This window comes from Sturnira hondurensis, unplaced genomic scaffold (assembly GCF_014824575.4).
Source record: "Sturnira hondurensis isolate 20B ecotype Veracruz unplaced genomic scaffold, ASM1482457v3 Scaffold0024333, whole genome shotgun sequence".
In the NCBI taxonomy this organism is placed as follows: domain Eukaryota; kingdom Metazoa; phylum Chordata; class Mammalia; order Chiroptera; family Phyllostomidae; genus Sturnira; species Sturnira hondurensis.
The window spans coordinates 1,170,216-1,193,970 of NW_028096964.1; the positions used below are offsets into that span (position 1 = coordinate 1,170,216).

Sequence of the window (23,755 nt, forward strand, 5' to 3'; positions counted from 1 at the left end):
GGTAATATGTGGGATCTGGCTGAGAAGAATTTAAATAGATAGATGATTTTTTAAATAATAAATCTATAGCATTTAAATAATAAATCTATAGCATATACTGGCTAAACTCATCCTTTTCTATGGAAGTGATTCCGTCATAAGCCCATTATTTTCTCATCTATTTTCTGTGTTTTCCTCATGCATTGTTCATTTTGGCTTCTGGATATCCCATGCAGTGTACTCTCCACATTTCCCTTGATAGGCCCCTGCCTGTTGACTAACTCCACTGTAGTGTCAACTTCACTATTGGTAAATGATACTTAATTGTATGTTGGTTTCAGTCATTTGCTGACTGTTTCTTTTTTTTCCCTGTGATGGTATGTGCCCAGCACAATGCTAAGTGGTGATCAGAGAGTGATAAGCAAGACACACTTGGCCCTGCCCTCCTGAGCCCACTGTCCAGGCTTTGGCAGAGAATGTGGGGAAAGGGTTGTGTGAGGGTGTCCCACAGGCATTTGCTATTACAGCCTTATTACCAGCGACAAACATACACCAGGGGAAGCCTGAGGCCTGGCACACACTAGGCTCCCAATAAGTCATTAGTTGAATAGGAGATTTGGGGTATAAATGGAGCACTCATATCTTTATCTAGAAAATCCTACAGTGAGAGGAGTAGAGGCCAGGAATGGCTTGGGTATTGAGGAGAAAAGGAAGTGTGCCTTCCTAAGACATGTTTTAAAAGCTGTAAAGAATGAACGAAAGGAGTTTGGGTAATTAAAACTGTGTCACTAGTATATGTTGAAAAACATATTAACTAAGTAGCTGGATAATCAAATATCCAACCAAAACACTATAGGAGCAATTACATTAGGGCCTTCTTGCTCACAGATTTGCTAATTCTGTCACCAGTTGTGTATCTAGGCCAAGTTTTATCAATTTCTATGCCCATTGGGAACTATTATTTCCTTATTAAGACATAGTGTAAAGTTCATAAGCACTCTGAAGCCAGGAAATATTAGCCAGTCTTTGATGGAAGTCTAAGTTTAGCATTCTAATATATAAAATATAATAACTCTCATTGTTTGTGAGGATTTTGACTATTTAGTACCAAGTTATGACTCTACTGATAATTATTCTATGTTTAGCAAGAAATGTCTATTTTTTGACTCCTTTGGGAGCAGGGAAATACTGGGTTTGACTCAGAAAGACCCCAGTCTTGGAAGAGAGACCTCTGATCACATCTCTTCAACTCCTGATTCCACAATCAGCATACTAAGTGTTCTTTGTGCTTGTGGGATCTGAAAGCTTGCAGAGCTATACAAAGGAGTCAGACCTTCTTCTTGGCCAGAAACTACCATCAGAAAGACCAGCTGGGGCACATACAGATGCATCCTGGCAGGATGGGGAAGGGAAGAAGATTCCCGAAGGAGGCGTTGACAGTGCTGTTGAACTTTGTCCACATTCTGTAGCGTTTCCTTCCACCCAGACCCAGTTGGCTTTTGGATTAGAAACCCAGCCTTCTTTGATCTGCCAGAACTCTGTTTACTCTGGTGATCATAAAAGCCTCATTCTCAGGGGTAGAACTGATAGCAAATACATAGTGAGATTAGTTGATAGGCATTTCCCACCATCTGTAGCTGAAGAACATGTTGGCTGTTATTGGAAGACCCTACATTATCTTGAATTCTTACATGGTTTGTGAAGAGTCAATTCGCACATTCCTGGAGATGAGCCCTTTGGTCCTTTCTTAACAGCTAAGTCCTGCCACCCAGTGGATCTCCTAGGCACGAAGGTCCCAGGGGCTGAGCTGGCACCTCCTAGCTTGTGCTGATCGAGACAGCACGTGACTGTCCAGCTGCACGGTTACCACTAATGCACAATTGCCCGGTTAGCTTGTTGTGAAGACAATTTGGCTCCAGATGAACATAATGTGGGTTGGTCTCAGAGCAACTCAGAATTACTACTGGCTGAGAAATTGAGAGACAATAGTAAAAAATGTTTTGACTTTTTGAGATAAGACTAATTAAGAGATTACCCAGGGCCACCTCACCTTGTCATGGTAGATTTTTCAGCTTTTCATGAGTCTTATTTTGGAATATTAAGGAATTCTTCCATCAAACCAATCTAGATCACAGTGGACATAATTTTTATGGTGACGGGAAACACTGTGGAGGAGTCTAGAAAAGTAGAGGGAGGAGACAGAGGTGTTTATCCGGGTACACAAAGTATGCTCAGAGGATGTGAGGCTGTGCCCCACATATGTCCTTGATCTTTTTTTCCCCAGGTCTCAGAGGTGAAGCAGGAAGAGTCATGCCTTTACCTGGTCCTCCTGGAGCAGACGGACTTCCAGGTTCCCCAGGTTTCCAAGGACCCCAAGGTATGTTTAGAGTTCTCCTTCACCCGGAGATAGAATTGGAACATTCTCAGGTTTTTCTCACACTGACCATTGGTCTTGCCCACAATAGGTGATCGAGGTTTCCCTGGAACCCCGGGAAGGCCTGGCCTCCCAGGAGAGAGGGGTGCTGTCGGCCAGCCGGGGATTGGATTCCCAGGACCTCCAGGCCCCAAAGGTAAACTGGCAGGATGAGCCCACTGATGAGTGGGCCCCCCCGGTGGTCTTCATCTCCTGGCTGATCAGCAGCAAAGGCTGTGGTCTCTCCATTGATCTTTACTTGAATTTTATGAGAACAAGAGGCAATAAACCTGAACATACTATGCAAGTTAGTGACCGTGGAATTAAGGGAAGGTTTGCCAGTGAGCTGCATGGTGTAGAGGATGGTGATTTCAGTCACCAAGGCTGCAGGTGAAATGGTGCCTGCCAGCAGAGTGGTTCGGTTGGCAAAGAGTTGGAGCATTAGGGAACTGGAAGCTGGCAGATGTTACATCTGTTTAAACCCACCCTGAGGGAGATCCCTGTCATCGGTGAAAGAAATACACAGCCAGCCGGGGTCTACACCAGACTAGGTTTGGAAGTCAGAGGGAAGGTCAAGGACAAGGGTGTACAAGAATGATGAGAGGGCTTCATTCTTGGGGGGCAAGGCCTCTATACTATGGGCTCAGCATTTCCACAAGGCACTGACATTTTAGAACCAGTACTTCTTTCTAAAAATTGTAAGGAGGTAAAGAGGACAGTTTCACCCATTTGTGTTCCTTTCTTACTCGACTAGTCCTTCAGGTAGACCCTGATATACAGACTTGCCATTACAAACGTTTAGGACTGCGAACTCACTCTGAGTGGTAATAGGGTGTCTCTCATTTGGGAGGCATCTTGTCCCCAATTTTATTGGCCACTTGTTCAGTTTAGAGACTTCTCCTCTCTCCTGGCTTCTTATCTAGAGGCATGCGTCACATCCACTGTCAAGGTTGTAGGCCTTCATGCTTGGAGCACAGGAGACAGCAGCCTCCAGTACATGTTTCCTCCAGGAGCCATGTACTACCTGCCCATGCACATGGCCACTTCTGTCAGAGCAGAAGGCCCCTGGTGACTCTTCAGGTTCCTGTGGGACAGTGCGTAGGCCTTCTACATGTTCATGATCCCCACTGTATTCCATAGGAGAGCCATACCATTGCCATCGTGACAGGTAGCGTTTAGCCGATAAATGTCTCATTAATGAGAGGCCCTTTGCCCACATCTCATGAAGCTGGTCAGAGATGCAGATGCTGGTGGATGGTTAGGTCCACTCTCTGTCAGGGTCTCTCGGCACAGCAGCCCTGCAGCAGGTCTGATTCAGGTTTGTGCTTCTGCAAACTTATAAATAACTGCATGTCATGGACCTTCACATCCCACGGGGAGGGTGTAAACCAGAGTCTCTTAGATTTCACTTCACAGCTATAGGAAAGCCTGTCAGAACCTTCAGGTCGGGACCCAGTGTGTAAAAGTCACCACGTGCCTCCAGTGTGGTGCAGCTTTGCTTGAGAACCAACAGTCTAAGGCTGCACTTCTTAAACTTCAGTGCATCCATGAGTCGTGAGGGGTTTTGTGAAAGTGGGGTCAGTTTCTGTAGATCTGGGCTGGATTTATAGCAGGGTGGCAGTGATGTTCCTGACCCATGGCCACACTTACTTGGAGTAGTAAGAGTGAGTCTAAAGAGCCATTCTTAGTTTACCAGTGCCTGGGAGTTTGGTTTTTGGTGGGAAGTAGAACAGGAAAGAGAATTTCAAAAGTGAGTAGAAGATGACAGGGTGGGGATTGGTGTGAGAGACGGAAAGGAGGAGGCTGTAGGCCCTGAGAGTAATCCATGGCCCAGGAGCTGCTCCAGGTGGCACTGGTGATGCCCCCGTGACCAGGGTGGTCTCATCTTCCTCCTAGAACCAGCTCAATAGGGTCTCCTTGTTGTTGGCCATCTCAAATCAATTCAGTCACTTTTGAGCAAGTGTGAAAGAGGTGAAGAAAGTGGGAAATAGCGTTATTATGTTATTATTTTGTTTCTTTGTAATAGGTGTTGATGGCATACCTGGAGATGTGGGACTTCCTGGGAATCCAGGTCGCCCGGGATCTAATGGCTTACCTGGCAACCCAGGTTTGCCCGGCCAGAAGGTGGGTGCTTAGTGTTTAATTGGACGCATAAAATGTGGGTTAGTAATCTCACAGGATATGTGGGATCAGCATGTTCTGTTTTTTAATGAAATAGGATAGAAAATACTAAAATACATAGCACATGGTAGGAAATGTTTGGGGAAGAATCATTTGTTTCAGCTTTATGAATATGTTCTTGCTTGTGTCTATATCTCAAAGTACAGTATCTGTCTTATTGTGAGTGGCAGAAGAAAGCTGTTTAAAAGCCACTGTCCTATAGGATGTTATAGGGCCCCAGGAGGGGCTAGCATAGGGTTTCTCAGCCTCTGCGCTATTGACTGCCTGGTCCAGTGATTCTTTGTGGTGGGGGCTGCCTTGAACACTTGGGGTCTTTAGCAAGCTCCTCTGTGACCTCTAATCCCAGGTACTGAAGGAGCACACCACACCTACCCCCAGTTGTTACCACCAAAAATATTTTCAGACACTACCAAATGTCATCAGTGGGGGCAAAACAGCCCTGGTTGGAAGTCCCTGGGCTTGTGTGACTTCAGGACTCTCCTTGCCCTCAAACTTCCTTCTGACCACTTGCTGATATAGTTGAAATTCTGCTCAGGAAGTGTGTAGGTGACTGTTGGTCAGAGCCTTTCCTATTCTGATTATAAAGAAGAAAATGAAATTGCCAAAAGGCATCAGTCCTAAAAGGGAGAGGGGGCCAAGGGCAATCCCTTGCTGGCCTAGAACTAGGTTGGCCTGTTTCCTTTCTGTTGGGGAGGGCGGGTAAAGCTGTGGGGGTCTGGCAGGTATAGCAGAGGCAGCTGTGCCTCAGTGACCCTGGGGAAACTCCTTCCTGGGAAACACCTAACTTCATGGTGTCCCTGCTCCGTGTGGCTAAGACATAATAGAAGCCTTCGGAAATCTGTCTTTATACAACACCTGTAACCTAGATTTGGTTTGTAAAATTAGTCAGCAGTGGTGGTGGGTGGATCACCTTAAACCTGTGAGACTTGTGCATTAGTAAACACCAAACGGACTTGGAATTAAAGAATTGGTTCATAACTTAAAATATTGTGCTTTCTTAGAAATCCCTTGCATTGAGTTTCTGCTATTTTGCAAATATCCTGCTGGGATGTGTAGAGAAGTCACCAATGCCCCCTTCTGTCCAAAGAGTACTCATCTGGAAGTTGTCACCTACAGTGAACACCAGAGGGGCACTGTGACCGATGTAATGTCTTCCCACTGCTTCACACGGGGCGGATGTCAGCGCCTATATTGGGGCTGTTTTGAAAGCACTTGCAGACCCTCAAGATACTTTATTTTTAGTTATCTGTATTTGTCGAAGCCCTCTGACTCCTGAAATAGTTTTAAATGTTTAATTGGATGTGAAAGCCCTCAGTGAAGCAAATACTACATAAATGGGGTCCTGTTTGAGTTCTGGAAGTTTTCCACTTTGTAAGAAAATATCAACTAGCTGGCCACCCATCACATTTGTCACTTTGTCCATTATTTAGAGTCAGCTCTTCATAGACACATGGCAGCAGAGTCTGGGGTCCAGGAGACCTGGGTGGACATCCTGCCTTTGTGACCTTGGACAAGTCATTCAGCTGTGGGGAGCCTGGACTCTCCTCCTTTGTAAAATGAAAATAATAAAAATTGCCCACCTTTTCAGCTTGTAGTGAGATTGAAAGGGAAAAGTAGGCGTGAGAGAGCTTTGCACACTGAAGAGGATTGGACAGATGTTAGTAAATGTATCGCAATATCAGTTAACAGTCTGCACTTAACGTCTTCTCTTGGCTTGATAAAATGATGGGCTTCGCTGATCAACTTGCTTCTCTGTGCTTTGGGGACTTCCAGGGAGAGCCTGGAATTGGTCTGCCGGGACCCAAAGGATTGCCAGGTCTTCCAGGCATTCCTGGCACGCCTGGGGAGAAGGGAAGCATCGGGGGACCAGGCGTTCCTGGAGAGCATGGAGCAATCGGGCCCCCTGGCCTCCAGGGAATCAGAGGTAACTTCTCACAGATAAATCTAGACTGTGGCAAAGACAGGGTCTATTTATTTTGTGTCCCCAGAGTACCTGTTAGGTTCTCAGTTAAGTATTTGGTGAATGATGAAAATCCTGGAAGGCCTAGAGCATGTGGTTTTCCGTTGTTGCAGCGTGTTGTGTAAGTAGGTAGCATATGCTGTGAGGCATGCTGGGGCCCCCATGTAGTTTATTCACANGCCTGGGGAGAAGGGAAGCATCGGGGGACCAGGCGTTCCTGGAGAGCATGGAGCAATCGGGCCCCCTGGCCTTCAGGGAATCAGAGGTAACTTCTCACAGATAAATCTAGACTGTGGCAAAGACAGGGTCTATTTATTTTGTGTCCCCAGAGTACCTGGTAGGTTCTCAGTTAAGTATTTGGTGAATGATGAAAATCCTGGAAGGCCTAGAGCATGTGGTTTTCCGTTGTTGCAGCGTGTTGTGTAAGTAGGTAGCATATGCTGTGAGGCAAGCTGGGGCCCCCATGTAGTTTATTCACAATTTCTTCCCCACCCAGGTGACCCAGGACCTCCTGGATTGCAAGGTCCCAAAGGAGCACCGGGAGCTCCTGGAATAGGTCCCCCTGGAGTGATGGGCCCCCCTGGAAGACAGGGACCGCCAGGGTCATCAGGTGATGTGACGTTCTTGCAGAATTATTCCTTCTCTAAATCATATTCATAATGGGATAGGAACCAATGTTGGAGTCTCCATGAAGGGGAAATTAGCAGAATCGGTGACGAAAAATGGAAAAAAGTAAATTCTGTTTTGTGGCAATAAGTTTGATTGTTTGCTTAAATGTAGTTGCAGGTGTCTTCCTTATCCTCCCACTGGTCTTGGTTTACATGCCAGTCCCCTGTATAGTCAATAATGTTTTCAAATTCAAAATGGTGTATGTCTTATCTTTCCACAGAAGGGTGAATGAGTTGTGGAAGACTTAAACCGAGAAGCTTCATTTGCCTTTAATAATCATTCTAGAACTAAGACAGTGATGGTGGTATATCGCAAGACAGTGAAAGCAGTTGAGGAGCAGCTAGTCTTAGCTCTACATACTGTGAAGAGGCTGGGCGGAGGGATGGTAGTGACTGACTACTGCTGGCAGAAAGGAGGGACTTTGTCTTGGGACATTGTTTATGCATGGACTGCCTCAGTGGCCCCAAACTCCACTATCTGGGAAGGTGACAGCCGTCTCGACCTGGCCATGTGGGCAGGTTCACACACTTTCTGCAGAAAGCAACACTTAAAGCCAGTAAAAGGCACTGCAGACCACTCTAAATTCTGCTGATGGTTATTTTGCTCTTCACCCACTTTCAGGCCCTCCTGGAGTGAAAGGAGAGAAAGGCTTCCCCGGATTCCCAGGCCTGGACATGCCTGGCCCCAAAGGAGATAAAGGGAGTCAAGGGCTCCCCGGCCTGAAGGGACAGTTAGGACCTCCAGGTTTTCCGGGACAGCAGGGGGCACCAGGACTTCCTGGGTTTCAAGGTAAATGATTTGTGAACTCCTGCTGAGGCGACACCTTACCTTATCTTGTTCATGACCCTTAGCACCTGCCATCAGTGTTCACAGTCCTTCCCTCTGGCCACAGGTCTCAAGGGAGAGATGGGCGTCATGGGGACCCCCGGGCAGCCTGGCTCTCCAGGACCAGCGGGCCTGCCAGGATTGCCGGGTGATAAAGGTAGGGATCTGGTTAACTCCAGAAAAGCCTGTCTTATGTCTGTGTCTCAGTGCCTCCTGGAAAAATTTTAAATGTTTGTAGATCACATTTCATTTCAAGAGGCGAAGGAAAGAAATTAAGATCAAGCAAGAATCTGGAAGATATCTCTTCCAGGAGGAATTCGTGGTGCAGAGTGTGTGTGCAGTTGAAGGCCATGTTCTGCCAACCAATCAGAGAGAAGACAGGTTTCACGTTGTCCTTATCGTCACAGTTGAAATTCCTTTTCTTTTTCCCTTGAGAAATGGTGTAATCTTCAGTCATGCAAGGTTGCAGGAAGAGAATCCTTAGAATTAAATTAACAAATTGGACAAATTTATAAGTCTTAATCTTTATTTCTCATCATTTAAAACAAGTCCAAAATAATTTTCTTTAAAAAAAGAAATTGACTTTGAGTGTGAGACATGAAAATGGTGATTTATTCATTTGTAGAACAGTAAAATTCTCATTTTATTATTTTGCATAGAATTGAGAGGCACCATGAACAGGGGTGATAAAGGTATTTAAGGAGAGAAAAATCTAATTTTAAACTAATAAGCAAATTCACATATGTTACAATTGCTAGCAAATAATTCTAAAAAATGGCTTTATTGTTCATTTACCTGGAGTCAGATTCTTCTAGGTAACCCGGTGCTAGGTAACAGACATTTACCATTTAATGCAGTTTTTGGACAGTCTATTTTTTATACTTTCTTTATCAGTTGTTTCTGTTCGTCAGGAAGAATGCCACACTTTGTCACTGCCTCTGGGACATTTAGCCACGTCACACTGTGTACCTTCTCTTTCCTCTGCAGGGGACCACGGCTTCCCAGGCTCTTCAGGACCCAGGGGAGACCCCGGCTTCAAGGGGGAGAAAGGAGATATCGGTCTCCCTGGCAAGCCTGGGTCCATGGATGACGCGTACATGGGCAGCATGAAGGGTCAGAAGGGGGAGCAAGGAGATAAAGGTAACCTGGAGGAAGGTTTTAACACCAGAGATGGAACGACTTGCCTAATCAGTTGTTTGGCTCTCTACACAAAATATGAAACCAACCTGTTTCTGCTACACTGTCCTATTTTAAGTAGTCATGGGTCATCGTTATTTTTGTGTTTGTATGTAGGACAAGTCGGACCAAGTGGTGATAAAGGAGCTCGGGGAGACCCTGGAACTCCAGGAGTGCCTGGAAAAGACGGCCAAGCAGGGCAACCTGGCCAGCCAGGTATGAAGTTGAGGTGAATCAAGTTCACCCTCATGGCAGGAGCTCATGCTGAGAAAATGTTAACCAGCACATTTCATAGGTATCAACCTGTGTGGTTTTTCACTTTATTATTCTAGGACCTAAAGGTGATCCAGGCATAAGCGGCACCCCAGGTGCTCCAGGACTTCCTGGACCAAAAGGGTCGGTTGGTGGAATGGGCATGCCAGGTACGTTAGATTTAGAAAAGGAGTCTTCTCTCTGGCACATGTGCGTGCATTGCTGTGGGACGGGTCTGCAGGAAGAGATCCAGTGCACTGAGGACATAATCCAGGCAGTTGTGTCTTTTACACAAATATATATCTTCAGTTTTTATGAGCTCTTGCTTAGGGATGCATGGCATTTGGCTGACACTATGACCATTGCTAAAAAACAAAAATCATACTTGAATAACAAAACATGGACTGTCCACCATCAACTTTCAGTTATCTCCAAGTAATTATCCAGCTGGCTATTATCTCCTCAGGAGATGTTTATAGTTTTTATTCAGTTTTGTCAGCATAAGAAGCTAATATACCTAAAGTCCTTTGGTATTACTAGCTCGGCAGAATTCTTCAGGCCCCTCTGCCACAGGCTCCTGAACTGGCCTTGACACTTTGCCCTCAGCACTTGCTCCAGTCACACCAACCAGACAGGAGGCCCATGAGAGAAGGCAGAGAGCTCTGGGCTCTGGCTTGGTATGGGTGCTAAGACTTCTCAGAACTAGCCTAGGGGCGGGAAGAGGAAGTCCAGACAAGAGGTGTCCAGGTTGCTGGTCACACTTATTGTAAATAGGTTTTGCTCCTCACATACATTACAAAACCAAGTACACATGTACTCTTTATGGCCTGCCTCACACCCCTCTGCTTCATTTGGATAATGAGACCTGATTGTAGGATATGGAACATAGAATTCACGTCTTCTGTGGTTGTGAAAGTAAGTGTGCTAAGCAGTTAATGTATTTTCTCTTTTTATGGAATGATTGTCTTTAAAAGATAGGTTTTTCATGTGGCTTCAATGAGATTTGGGTGATGGTCCTCTGCCAGGATGACTTAAAAATGAGTGAATGAAGGATATGTGCTCTTTTACCTTATTCTTCGCTGGTTGTCAGAGTACTTTTTTATTGTTTAGATTTTATTTATTTATTTTTAGAGAGAGGGGAAGGGAGGGGAAGAGAAAAAGAAAGGGAGAGAAACATCAAACCCACAAGCCAGGCATGTGCCCTGACTAGGAATTGAACTGGCAACCTTTTGGTCTGTGGGATGACACCCAACTGAGTCACACCAGTCAGGGGAGGTCCTTTTTTACTTTTAATATTAACACCTGCTTGTCACACATTTAAGTTTCACCTGTTTGCGTTTTTAGGACTACCTGGAGAAAAAGGTGTTCCTGGAATCCCTGGCTCTCAGGGGCTCCCTGGCTCACCTGGTGAGAAAGGAACAAAAGGGGAGAAAGGGCAGGCAGGCCTACCTGGCATTGGAATTCCTGGACTGCCTGGGGCAAAGGTAACGGCACCCTGCATGGAAACCACCCCTCCCATCCATCTAAGAGGAAATCCTTCATGAGAAAGTTTTAGGAAGTATCTCAGCACATTAAATGAATCGTAACATGGAACAACTTCCCTCAATTTATTATGAGTTGCCTTTCCTCTCCACTTTTATTCACAACACCATCCCAAGGAAAAATCTGGAAACTTGTTGAGGGGCTAGGGCACCAAGTTGTCCCTAGAGAAAAAAAGAGAGGGGAGGTTGAAGAGGAACATACAAGTAGATACAGACAATTGGCTCTTTTGCTCTGGGTTTCCAGTTTTACCTCTTTTCAGAGATGGACTTTGATTCTTTGATTAGAAAAGTGGAAATGAACCCTGCAATGCGATATTTATTGCACCAAAATGTATAGGATTATTCTGAAAGCATCTACAGGCACATGTTCAAGGAGAGATATAAAATTAATGGGCCTGATTTTTACTTGCAGGGAGATCAAGGGATAGCAGGTTTTCCAGGAAGTCCTGGAGAGAAGGGAGAAAAAGGAAGCAGTGGGCTCCCAGGCATGCCTGGGTCTCCAGGCCCCAAAGGATCACCAGGAAGTGTTGGCTATCCAGGTAGGTGGGCTGGAGCCTCCCCCTGAGCATGGGGTTCAGAGATGACAAAGAAAAACTCAAAGTCATGGGCATTCTGCTATTTTGTTTTTTTCTTTAGGAAGCCCTGGGTTGCCTGGAGAAAAAGGTGACAGAGGCCCCCCGGGGTTGGATGGCATTCCTGGCGCCAAAGGAGAACCAGGTAGAAACTGCTTTTTAGAATACAGACTGGGGCTTATGGAAAATCAGCCAAGGTGATGGCTAAGGATGTGGGACATCAAAACTTCCAGGGAGCTACCCTCACAAATAGTGAGTAGTGGGCCCAGCATATTGCTGGGTGACCTCTAGATGACCAGAGGTCAGCTGGGCTCACCCCTTCACTTTTAAGATGAATAAACTGAGCCTGCGGGGTCTTACAGGGCCTTTTCAAGGTCTGGCCACCAGTGAGAAACTAGAACCGAAGTCTGTGAACTGGTTTTATAGCTAATTCCAGTTGGTTCTAGAAGTAATTTTACATGGGTTGGCAGGAGAGCTTGATGTACTTTCTATCCACTCTCTCCAGCATTTTGGGATTGGAAAGCAGTAATATTGTTAGCAGTGTGGAAAGGATGTCAGGCATAAACCTGGGGATACCCAGTGTGCTTGGGAATGTAGCATTTTTCTTGCAGACCAGGGAGTTGTGAGAGGTTCCGTGCCTAACTGACATGACCTTTCTCTTTGAGGTCTTCCTGGGCAGGCTGGCCCAACGGGCCCCGCCGGCCAGAAAGGGGAACCCGGCAGTGATGGAATTCCAGGGTCGGCAGGAGAGAAGGGTGAACCAGGTATGTCCAGCTGCCATTCCCTTTCAGAATGGGACTGTTTTCTGGGGTAAACAGTCCCCCAGAGACTTGACAGAGTGCCAAGTGCCCAGAGCTGGGTATAAAGGGACACCCATGCTTCGTTCTTGTAGCTGCTTAAACACCAGTGTAGACAGTGGAGCAGGCTTGGATGAGAAAAGGAGAAAGTCGGAAGGCGGTTATTTATTTATTTCCCAAACACTTACGGAAATCTATCCTTGAAACTGCTTGAGCTCTCCGTGGTGAGAGAAGGAGACACACACAAAAAGCCCAGACCACTGCCTTCTCTGCCTGGTGTTTCCCTTTTTAGAGACATGGTCCCGGGAATATTCGCTGTTTCCTGAATCAGCTTCTGTCACTGATGGCAGGGCGGAGGGGTTGGGCAAAAGTGCTAGCTGCAAGTTCGGAGGATAACAGTTGCGTACATACTTGTATGTAGCTAGAAGTTAGCCCAGGTTAGGGGGGTGGGAGGAGGGAGACATCATGGGGGAGGCTGTTGGGGCATTTATTACTGGTAGTGTTGGCCTCTTTTTTAAGTTTATTTTTTCACTCTGTACACTGTATGTTTATATTATGTGCATTTATTTTCCTATACAAAATTATTTTAAAAATTATTTAAAAAAATTATTTAAAAATGCCTCCACAGCTCCTTGCCTGCATTATAATCTTCCCTAAAGCCTGTGGGCTTCATTCACATTGGTGGGCTCCCTGGCATCTGCTTCCCCAAATGTCTCTGGCTCTCCCTGCCTCCCTCGAGAATAGCTATTAGTTGGACAGTCATCTTAGAAAAGCCAATTTGTGAGTCGCCAGACAGTAGTAGGAAATAGGTCTTATTTGTACAGATTATTTTTGCTAAATGCCGTAATGGTTCTGAGTTAAAAGGTACTTAGGAAAAAAGTACTAAATTATATGTATCTAGTCAAAGGTATCTTAGGACAACTATAGGAATATAATTTTACTGCCAAGGTGTGCAATTAATTAATTTTTGTGTTTTGCAAATGGCATAGGGTGTTGGTACGAAGAGTTAGTACTGCCTTGTACTGTACCTACACGTCAACTGTTTTAGAAAAGACTAACACTGCTTCTCACCCTCATCTTACAGGCGTACCTGCAAGAGGATTCCCAGGGTTTCCAGGGTCCAAAGGAGAGAAAGGTAACATTTGCTAAATGTGTTCTTTTCTTTTCAACTCACCAGTGATACACGTGGTACTTGCAGAACAGGGTGAACACTTTCAACGAAGCAGTTGGACATGGACAATAGATGCTGGGTTTGAGACAATCTAACTGCCGTGTTGTACTGGCCCGTGAGAAACCACCATACAGTGCAAGGTTTGGATTCATTGCCTTGTGAAACGGCAGGGAGAAAGTCATAGGGAGGGGCTCTCTGGTAACTTTAGGTGATGACCCTATGCCCTTTTTTTCTAATCACCTTGAAATAATCCTAGAATTTTTGTATTTTATTGGCAAGTTCTGGGTAATATATTTAAAACTAAACATGTAGTTTTTTTCCCTCAAAGCTCTTACTTAAAAAAAACAAAACACCTTTTAAGACAGTTTTATTACCATTGATATACAGTAAAGTGCACGTATATAAAGTGTGTGATTTGATGTCTTGGTATATGTATACACTCATGAAAATATCACCACATTCAATATCGTGAACATAACCTTCACTCTAAAAGTTCCCTGTGCTGCTTTGTCATCCCCGCTCCTGTTCTTCCTGCCCCGAGACAACTATCCATCTGCTTTTTGGCACTATAGCTTGCATTTTCTAGAATTTTACATAAATGGCATCCTATAGTATTTTACTTTTTGTCTGATTTTCTTCACACAGAATAATTAGTTTGTGATTCATCTTGCTGATGAATCCTGCTTGTGTTGTTGCTTATGTCAATAGTTCTATTTTTTTCTTGCTGATTGGTGTTCTATGGTGAGGATACAATGTGGTTTGTGCATCCATTCCCCTGTTGGTGGAAGAAGCCTTTAATTTTAGCAGTACCTTTGGCTTGCAGGCTTGCCTAAGCATATAATCAAATGCCTATGCCATAGAACACTTCATTTAACAAGTATAAAGAACTATAGTCAAGATTGACAAAAGAAGGCTAAAAGAATAAACCTCTACCAAAACAGCATTGCAAGATATGCTAAAGGGATTGCTGTAAGAAGATGAAGAGAGAGAGAGAGAGGAACCCACGTACAAAGGGAAAATGGCAATGAATAAGTACCTAACAATAATAACCTTAAATGTAAATGGATTAAATACCCCAATAAAAAACATATGGTAGCTGAATGGATAAGGAAACATGACCTGCACATATGCTGCCTACAAGAGACCCACCTCAGAACAAAAGACCCACACAGACTGAAGGTGAAGGGCTGGAAAAAAATATTCCAAACAAATAGGAAAAAAAAGGTGGAGTAGCGATTTTTATATCAGACACAATAGACTTCCAAACAAAGGCCATAAAAAGACACAGATGGCATTTCATAATACGCTAGGGAAGAATCCATCAAGATGACATAAATATTATAAACATATATGCACCCAACATAGGAGCACCCAAATGTATAAGGAAAATCTTGGAGGACCTCAAGAGAGATATAGACAGCAACACACTTATATTAAGGGATTTTAACACTCCACTGTCAACAATGGATAGATCTTCCAAACAAAATATCAACAAGGATATTGTGGATCTGAGTAATATACTAGATCAAATGAACTTCATTGTTATACATGGAACCTTTCATCCCAAAGGAGCAAAAAACACATTCTTTTCAAATGCACATGGAACATTTTTCAAAGATAGCCCACATGATAGGGCACAAAACAAGTCTCAACAAATTCAAGAAAATTGAAATCATATCAAGCTTTCTCTCAGACCACAAGGGCTTAAAACTAGAAACCACCCTCAAGGAAAAAACTCAAAAACATTGAAACTCATGGAGACTGAATAGCATGCTATTAAACAATGAATGGTTTAAGAATGAGATCAAGGAAGAAAACAGAAAGTTTCTGGAAACAAAAGGAAATGAACTTGCAACAGTCCAAAACCCATGGGACACAGTGAAGGCAGTCCTGGGAGGGAAGTTCATAGAAATACAAGCCTACCTAAAAAAGATAGAAACATTTCAAATAAGCAGCCAAACCCTACATCTATAAGACCTGGAGGAATAACAGCAAACAAAGCCCAGAGCAAGTAGAAGGAAGGAAATAATCAAGATCAGAGCAGAATTAAACAACATGGGGACTAAAAGCACAATTCTAAGGATCAATAAATCCAGGAGCTTGTTCCTTGAAAAGATAAAAACTCAACAAGCCTTTAAGCAGACTCCTTCAGAAAAAAGAGAGAGGACCCAAATAAATAAAATCAGGAACAAAAGAAGATAAATTACAACAGACACCACAGAAGTACAAAAGTTTATAAGAAATTACTACAAACAACTATATAACAAGAAATTTGAAAATCTGAGTAAAATGGAAAAATTTCGAAAAACATACAGTCTTCCAAAATTGATCAAGAAGAAGCAGAAAGCCTGAACAGGTCAATAACAGCTAGTGAAATTGAAGCAGTAATCAAAAAACTCCCAGTGCACAAAAGCCCTGGACTGGATGGTTTCACAGGAGAGTTTTACAAAACATTTAAGAACTAACCTCTATCCTTTTCAAACTATTTCAAAAAATCCAAGAAGAGGTAAGACTACTAACCTCCTTTCATGAGGTGAGCATTATCCTAATCCCAAAACTAGATAAAGACACAACAAAGAAAGAAAACTACAGGCAATATTGCTGATACACATAGACTCTTAAGATCCTCAACAAAATATTGGCAAAAACCACATCCACCAACACATGAAAAAGATAATACACCATGATCAAGTGGGATTCATTCCAGGGATGCAAGGATGGTACACTATTCTCAAGTCAATAAACATCACATAAACAAAAGGAAAGACAGAAATCACATGATCATATCAATATGTGAGGAAAAAACATTTTGTAAGGTACAGTATCGATTTATGATGAAAACATTCAGCAAAGTGGGAGTAGAGGGAGCATACCTCAACTTAATAAAGGCCATATATGAGAAACCTACAGCCAACATTATACTCAACAGTCACAAACTAAAAGCTTTCCCACTAAGATTAGGAACAAGACAAGGCTATCCACTTTCACCACTTCTATTCAATGTAGTATTGGAAGTCTAGCCATAGCAATCAGACAATAAAATAAAAGGCATCTAAATCGGAAAGGAGGAAGCAAAACTATCATTGTTTGCAGATGACATGATAATGTACATAGAAAACCCTATAGACTCTACCCCAAAAAACCTACTTGACCTAATAAGGGACTTTCGCAAAACAGTGGGATACAAAGTCAGAGTTTAGAAATCTAAGGCATTTTTGTACACCAATAATGAAATATCAGAAACAGAAATTAGGAAAAAATCCCATTTGCTGTAGCAACAAGAAAAATAGTACCTAGGAATAAACCTAACCAAGGAGATAAAAGATCTGTAGTCAAAAAACTACACAATACTGAAGAGAGAAATTAAAGGAAGACACAAACAAATGGAAGCACGTACCATGCTCATGGATTGGAAGAATTAACATCATTAAAATGTCCATATTATCCAAAATGATTTATAGATTCAGTGCAATCCCTATTAAAATATTGATGGTATATTTCACAGATACAGAAGAAACATTTCAAAAGTTTATATGGAACTATAAATGACCCTGAATAGCCTCAGCAATTTTAAGAAAGAAGAACAAAATAGAAGGGATAACAATACATGATATCAAGCTATATAACAAGGCCACAGTATTCAAAATAGTCTGGTGCTGGCACATGAACAGACACATAGACCCATAGAACAGAATAGAGAACCCAGAAATAAACTCATTTCTCTATGGTCAATCTGCATTTTACAAAAGGGGCAGAAGTGTAAAATGGAGTAAAAATAGCCTCTTCAACAAATGGTGTTGGGAGATCTGGACAGCTACATGCAAAAAAAAGGAAATTTGATCCCCAACTTACACCATACACAAAAATAAATCCAAGATGGATAAAAGACTTAAATATAAGTCATGACATCATAAAAGTGCTAGAGGAAAATATAGGCAGGCAAATTTCATATGTTCCATGTAGCAGTATTTTCACTGATATGTCCCCTAGAGCAGGTGATGTAAAGGAGAGAATAAACAAATGGGACTCCATCAAAGTAAAAAGCTTCTGCCCGGCTAAAGAAAACATCAGCAAAATGAAAAGGGAACCAACAGTGTAGAAAAATATATTTGTCAATGATACCTTGGATGAGGATTTGATCCCCAAAATATACAAAGAACTCATACAACTACACACCAGGAAGACAAACAATCCAATTAAAAATTGGGCAAAGGACCCGAACAGACACTTCTGCAAGGAGGACATACAGAGGGGCCAGAGACATATGAAAGGGTGCTCAACATTGCTAGCCATCAGAGAGATGCAAATTAAAACCACAATGAGATATCACTTCATACCAGTCAGAATGGCCATTATAACTAAGTCAACAAACAATAAGTGCTGGTGAAGTTGTGGAGAAAAGGGAGCCCTAGTGCACTGTTGGTGGGATTGCAGACTGGTACAGCCACTGTAGAAAACTGTGGAATTTCCTCAAAAAGCAAAAAATGGAACTGCTTTTTGACCTGGAAATTCCACTGCTGGCATTATACCCTGCAAATTCACCAATACCCTGAAAACACCAATTCAAAGGAATCTATGCACCCGACTGTTCATAACAGTGTTATTTATAGTAGCCAAGTGCTGGAAACAGACTAAGTGCCCATCAATCGATGAGTAGAGCAAAAAAACGGTGGTACATTTACACAATGGAATACCATGCACAGAAAGAAAGAAGGAAGTGCTATCCTTCGGGACAGTGTGGATGGAACTGGAGAGTATTATGCTGAGAGAAGTAAGCCAGCCAGTGAAAGACAGATATATGATCTCACGTATAAGTGGAACCTAATCAACAAAACAAACAAGTGAGCAAAAGAAACAAAGAGACATGGAAATAAAGAAGTGACAGTGACCAGAGGGGAGGCGAGAGGGGTATAATGGGGAAAGAAAGGGAAGAACCAAGTCAAGAAATATGCATAAAGGACCCATGGACAAAGACAATGAGGTAGGGAAGGATTGAATGTGGTAGGTGGGGGGTGGGTAAGGCAGGGTAGAGTAAGGGGGGGAAATGGGGACAGCTGTAATTGAATAGCAATGAAAAAACAAAGATTGATAGCCAGGCGTTTGTATCCTAAGCTTGCTCTTCTTTAGGCTGGCTGTGGTAGGGGTGTTGTTTAATAAAAGAGAGAAAAGGGCACTTAGCTCCAGTTTCTCTCCTTGTGCTTCTAGAAGCCCCTTTCCTAGTCATTATACTGCTGTTTCTCTTCTTCCCTTCATTTGTTACGATCTCAATCTCTTTTTATTGTTTAGGTTCAAAGGGTGAGGTGGGTTTCCCAGGATTAGCTGGGAGCCCAGGAATTCCTGGATCCAAAGGAGAGCAAGGATTCATGGGTCCTCCGGGGCCACAAGGACAGCCAGGATTGCCTGGTGCTCCAGGCCGCCCTATGGAGGGGCCCAAAGGAGACCGGGGTCCACAGGGACAACCTGGCTTGCCAGGTAAGCGTGTCTTCCTGGGTCAGAGCTGGGACTGAAAGAGTAGGCACAAATATGCACAAGTGTAAAAGAAATTTAAATACGTATTCTCAATTGACTTTTTATTTAAGAAGTTTGTAGCATTTATTACAGCTTGAAACTTTTTAAACCATTGGGCATTTGTACTTTGGCTTATGCTGGGTCAGTGCTTTTCTTGTGTCTTATCTGTCAGGGAACTTAGTGTGTATGACAAGTGATCGGGGAGAGGGGAGAAAGGACATTGTTGAAAAGGACTGGGGCACGAATGCCACCTGTGGTGGTGGTTTTAAGCCAGGTGACATTCTGGCATACCTCTGCCTCGTAGCCACGGTGACTGTACTACAGCACAGCTACCTTTGAGCACAGCAATATAGGGCGTTTGGACACCGAGATGACAGTGTTTGTGTCAACATTTTCTCTGCATTGAGAAGATCACATTCTTCCTCCCAGGACCTGCCTTGATTTCTTCAGGGCTCATGCATCTTGATATGGTGTTGGGGACAGTTGAGTGATAATAGATACGGTGTTTTTGTATGTACTGCTGGGGTCAGTTGGGTGGCAGTGATGACAACCATGGACCAATGACTCATCCATAAAATCACACTCTAACTTTAAATGTCTGACTTTTTTGTGTTGTTAGGACCTCCGGGACCAATGGGGCCTCCAGGGCTCCCTGGGCTTGATGGATTGAAAGGTGACAAAGGAAGCCCAGGCTGGCCAGGGACCCCTGGTGTTCCAGGACCTAAGGGAGACCCTGGATTCCAAGGCATGCCTGTAAGTTGTCCATTCGTAGGTTTTGTTTTTGAAAAGAATCACAAAGTAATATGCATGTGTCTGTGTATTACAACACGTGTTACAATCCCAAATCCTCAGTTGCTTCTCTTGCCAGTCATCAGCCATCTTTATTGGCTCCACAGTAGACAACTATCAAACATTTTTTACAATCTAGTTTTACAATAACCATTAAAGGAAAATGTTATGCGACTCTAAAACATAGCTCAATGCATGGGCTTAAAAATCTACTGACAGGCCTGATTCAAAAAGCAAGCCTCAGTAGCATGGAAATATACTCCCAATTCCTAGTGGCTGTCTCTCTGTATCTTCCATATAAATATGTGTGTGTGTGTGTGTGTGTACATGTGTGTACACACACATATGTATATATATACACACAGATATGCTTACATATAGTTGACTCTTCAACAACATAGGTTTGAGAGACTCAGGTCCACTTACATGTACTTTCTTTTTTCAGTAAATATATGGGTAGTCCTCTGTGTCCCTTTTACGTCCTCAGATTCAACCAACTACAGATTGAAAACAGTATTTTCAATCTGTAGTTAGAAATTCACAGGTGCAGAGAGCCGACACTATGCTTTATTCTACTATGCCATTTTATAAGGGGCTTGAGCATACTTGGGTTTTGGTATCTGCAGGGGGTCCTGGAAGTAATTCCCCATGGATACTGTAGTTAAGTTTTGGGGGAGTCAAAAGTTATACACGAATTTTCTCCTGTGCTGGGGGTTGGTCCCCTAACCCCTGCATTGTCCAAGGGTCAGCTCTGTGTGTTTGTGTGTTATTTTGGTTGTGGCACCTTTAAGGTAAAGGGAAGAAACAGATGTATGTAAGAAATAATAAAATTTTTTATGTATTGAGAAAGGAACTAGAAAGTACAGAAAGTAAAATCTGTACTTAGTTGGCTAGACACGAGATAATATTTTTAAAATACGTGAATATTGCTACATGATTAATAAAAAGAATTCTCCTTGAGGATTTTTATCTTTCCATATTTAAAGTCACTTTTCAGATAAGACCTGAAGCTGATTCTAAAGAAAAATCACTATGCTTGAGTGTTTCGAGGACAGTTTTCCAGAAAGGCAGTTTGGTGTTGGTAGATTGACATGTTGCTTCGATAAATGTATGGGGGGTTCTGCTGTTCATGGCATTGTGATGTGGGGCAGGGGCAGCAGAGTGAAGACTGGCATGTGGTCTGGGAACTTACCACACTGATGGACAAGGAGAGGGGACGCACTGAATGAAGCAAGTTGATTCAATTACCTTGTTTAGATACACATAGAGGTTTTTTCAGTATTTCTGCATCATTTAGAAAACTACAAAATGCCATTTATCCACAAAGATACTTGGCAGCTTTCCAATGATTGGTTACTTCAGAGTTTTATTGTCCATCTCCTGAATGATTCCCAACTGATGTTCTCTATGTATGTCCAGGGGATTGGTGGCTCTCCAGGAATCACAGGTGCTAAGGGTGATATGGGACCTCCAGGAGTTCCAGGTTTTCAAGGTAAGACAGTAAAGGTGATGCTGCTTACAGACACATTTACCTATTATCAGAGCTTCCTAACCACTGGCATTTCAATACTGATAGAATCAGGATAGTTATAGAACAAGGTCTGGTTCTCTATGAATTAAAAATGCTATTTCTGTGACAGCCCAATTTGTATGATACTATGAATGGCTGTATAAAGACATTTTGATTTTCCTACACAGAATCAGTGGATCATTTACATCTCAATTATTTGCATATCAATAAAAAGTCATGGATTTGGGCCATTCATTAATTTGTTAATGTATTAAGCAAAGATATAGAGGGTACCTGCAAGCTTTCAAGCTTGTGAGGTTTAGTGCTGAATTGGATATATATGAATGAAAGGTGAATAAAACAAATTCTCAGCCTGCAGGTGTTTTGTGGTCTATTTGGGGACATGTGTGAACCAGATTGTGAGAAAAAATGGTATCATGTGCCCCTCCAGTGGCTGTGGCCACTTACAGTTTGTCGTATGTTTAGAGATATAACTTTTGGGTTCTAGAAAGAAGAGTTTCATTAAAGTTTTACATAGTTGGCCAGAAATTATGCTCTTGTCTTCTACAAGCCTAAACTGGAAAATTTTCACCATGAGTGTGTGTATGTATATGCATGCACGTGCATGTATATGCATATATACAAATGTGCATGTGTGTAATGTGCGTGCACATGCATACACACGCCCTTGTATATCTTTGGAATTCTGTGCAAAGACAATATTCTGCTTTCTCCTAGGTCTGAAAGGTCTCCCTGGCATTCAGGGAGTTAAAGGAGACCCAGGAGACCAAGGTTTCCCTGGAACTAAAGGTAAGAGAATATACTGTATTGGAAGGTGTCATACAGATCTAAGGAAATATGAAAGCCATTGAACTCACAGAATTAGGGTGTTTGGCTATACCTATGTGAAAAGACTCAGATATCATTAGAAAATGGTTAATCAATCAAATTATTTGGTAGCTTATCAGGACTGGGTCATCTTGTAGATGTTTTTCCCAGTGACTTACCTAGAAAGTAAAGTTTGTAAAATCTATGCTGAGGTCAGTGAAGTAGAGAGGGTATTATAGACTCAAGATTCACGAAATACCGCAACCTCTGAAGGTATACTAGAAATCAGCGACTTGAAGTTGTAATAGGAGTAATGTCAATCTTGCATGAATAAAGTGAATAAATTCTGGTTGGACAGCAAGGAGTTCTTCATAGGAAAGGGTTTTCCTTGGCTTCCCACCACTAGGAGTCCACGGTGTACAGTGGCTCCAGAAACACGGGATGATGAGCCAGTTGGTGAAAGACAAATGCCATATGATTTCACCTGTAAGAGGAATCGAATGAACAAAATAAACTAATGAACTAAACAGAACCACAGGCATGGAAACATGGAACAGACTGACAGTGACCAAAGGGTGAGGGGTGGGGGGATAATGGTGGAAAGAGGAGGAAGGGACTAGTCAAAGAACACGGGCGAATGACCCGTGAACATGGACACCAGGGTGGGAATTGACTATGGGAGCAGGGGAGTGGGATGGGTGGAGGAGGGCAAAGAGAGGGACAACTGTAATACAATAACGATAAAAAGTGATTAAAAAATTCTCACACAAAGAAAAGGAGTTAATGAGTGAAGTGATGGATGTGTTAATTAACACGAAAGAGGAATCCTTTCACAGTTATACATATGTCAGATCATCATATTATGTATGTACTTTAAATATCTTACAATTTTATTTGTCAATTATCCCTTAATAAAGCTTAAAAAAAAGAAAGCCTCCCAACTAGGAAGCCCAAATTAGATGGCTTCACTGGAGCACTACTAAACATTTAAAGAAGAATTAATAATAATCCTATGGTGTCAGATGGGTGCTAAATTTATTGGGGTACTCACTTTGCTAGGTATAGATAAATATCTACGTTGTATACCTGAAATTAATACAATATATCAACTGTAATTAAAAGTTTAAATAGTTTTTAAAATCTTTCTCAAAAAATACTCAGGATAATTTTGGAAGTAGTTTACACCATGCATCCCATTGGAGTCTCTGCTGGTCAGACTTTATTTGTAGAGCTGTGTTCAATTTTTTAAACCAGGTTTCAAGGAAGAGAATGAGCAACTGGGGAATACAGTGGGAGTACAGTGGGAAATGGCACGTTAGGGGAAAAGAAATGGGGAAATGTGTGCGAAAGGAGTGAGACAGTTAGGGGTGTTCGGCTGAAGAAGGGAGGTGGAGGCAAACTTCACGATCCTTTGCAAACTCTATATTATTGCCCAAATTTCAAGACCTGTCGTGCAGAAGAATAATATTTATTCATCATTAAAAATTAAGACCAGAGGTTATATTCACAGTGGGGCACAATTTGGGTAAGTATGAGAAAAACTTTGTAATTGCAGATGTGGGAGCTCTCCAAGTCATGAGAGAG

General features: G+C 42.7%; 1 protein-coding gene across 3 annotated transcripts in view; it reads left to right on the plus strand.

The window, feature by feature from the left end:
• COL4A1 (collagen type IV alpha 1 chain) overlaps nt 1-23,755 on the plus strand; it is a 152,606-nt gene that overhangs the window by 116,582 nt on the left and 12,269 nt on the right. Inside the window, exons 27-46 of one of the 3 annotated variants that reach the window (XM_037038352.1) lie at nt 2,264-2,356; nt 2,445-2,549; nt 4,419-4,516; nt 6,347-6,424; nt 6,726-6,798; nt 7,030-7,143; nt 7,824-7,991; nt 8,095-8,184; nt 9,015-9,167; nt 9,321-9,419; nt 9,536-9,625; nt 10,800-10,939; nt 11,409-11,535; nt 11,633-11,713; nt 12,234-12,332; nt 13,450-13,500; nt 18,823-19,008; nt 19,664-19,797; nt 21,253-21,325; nt 22,082-22,153. In XM_037038352.1, coding sequence (XP_036894247.1) covers nt 2,264-2,356; nt 2,445-2,549; nt 4,419-4,516; nt 6,347-6,424; nt 6,726-6,798; nt 7,030-7,143; nt 7,824-7,991; nt 8,095-8,184; nt 9,015-9,167; nt 9,321-9,419; nt 9,536-9,625; nt 10,800-10,939; nt 11,409-11,535; nt 11,633-11,713; nt 12,234-12,332; nt 13,450-13,500; nt 18,823-19,008; nt 19,664-19,797; nt 21,253-21,325; nt 22,082-22,153 — 2,124 coding nt within the window. Of the gene's footprint in view, nt 1-2,263; nt 2,357-2,444; nt 2,550-4,418; nt 4,517-6,346; nt 6,498-6,712; nt 6,799-7,029; nt 7,144-7,823; nt 7,992-8,094; nt 8,185-9,014; nt 9,168-9,320; nt 9,420-9,535; nt 9,626-10,799; nt 10,940-11,408; nt 11,536-11,632; nt 11,714-12,233; nt 12,333-13,449; nt 13,501-18,822; nt 19,009-19,663; nt 19,798-21,252; nt 21,326-22,081; nt 22,154-23,755 lie in introns of all 3 variants that reach the window. The other 2 variants (XM_037038351.1, XM_037038353.1) reach the window with 2 other exon arrangements.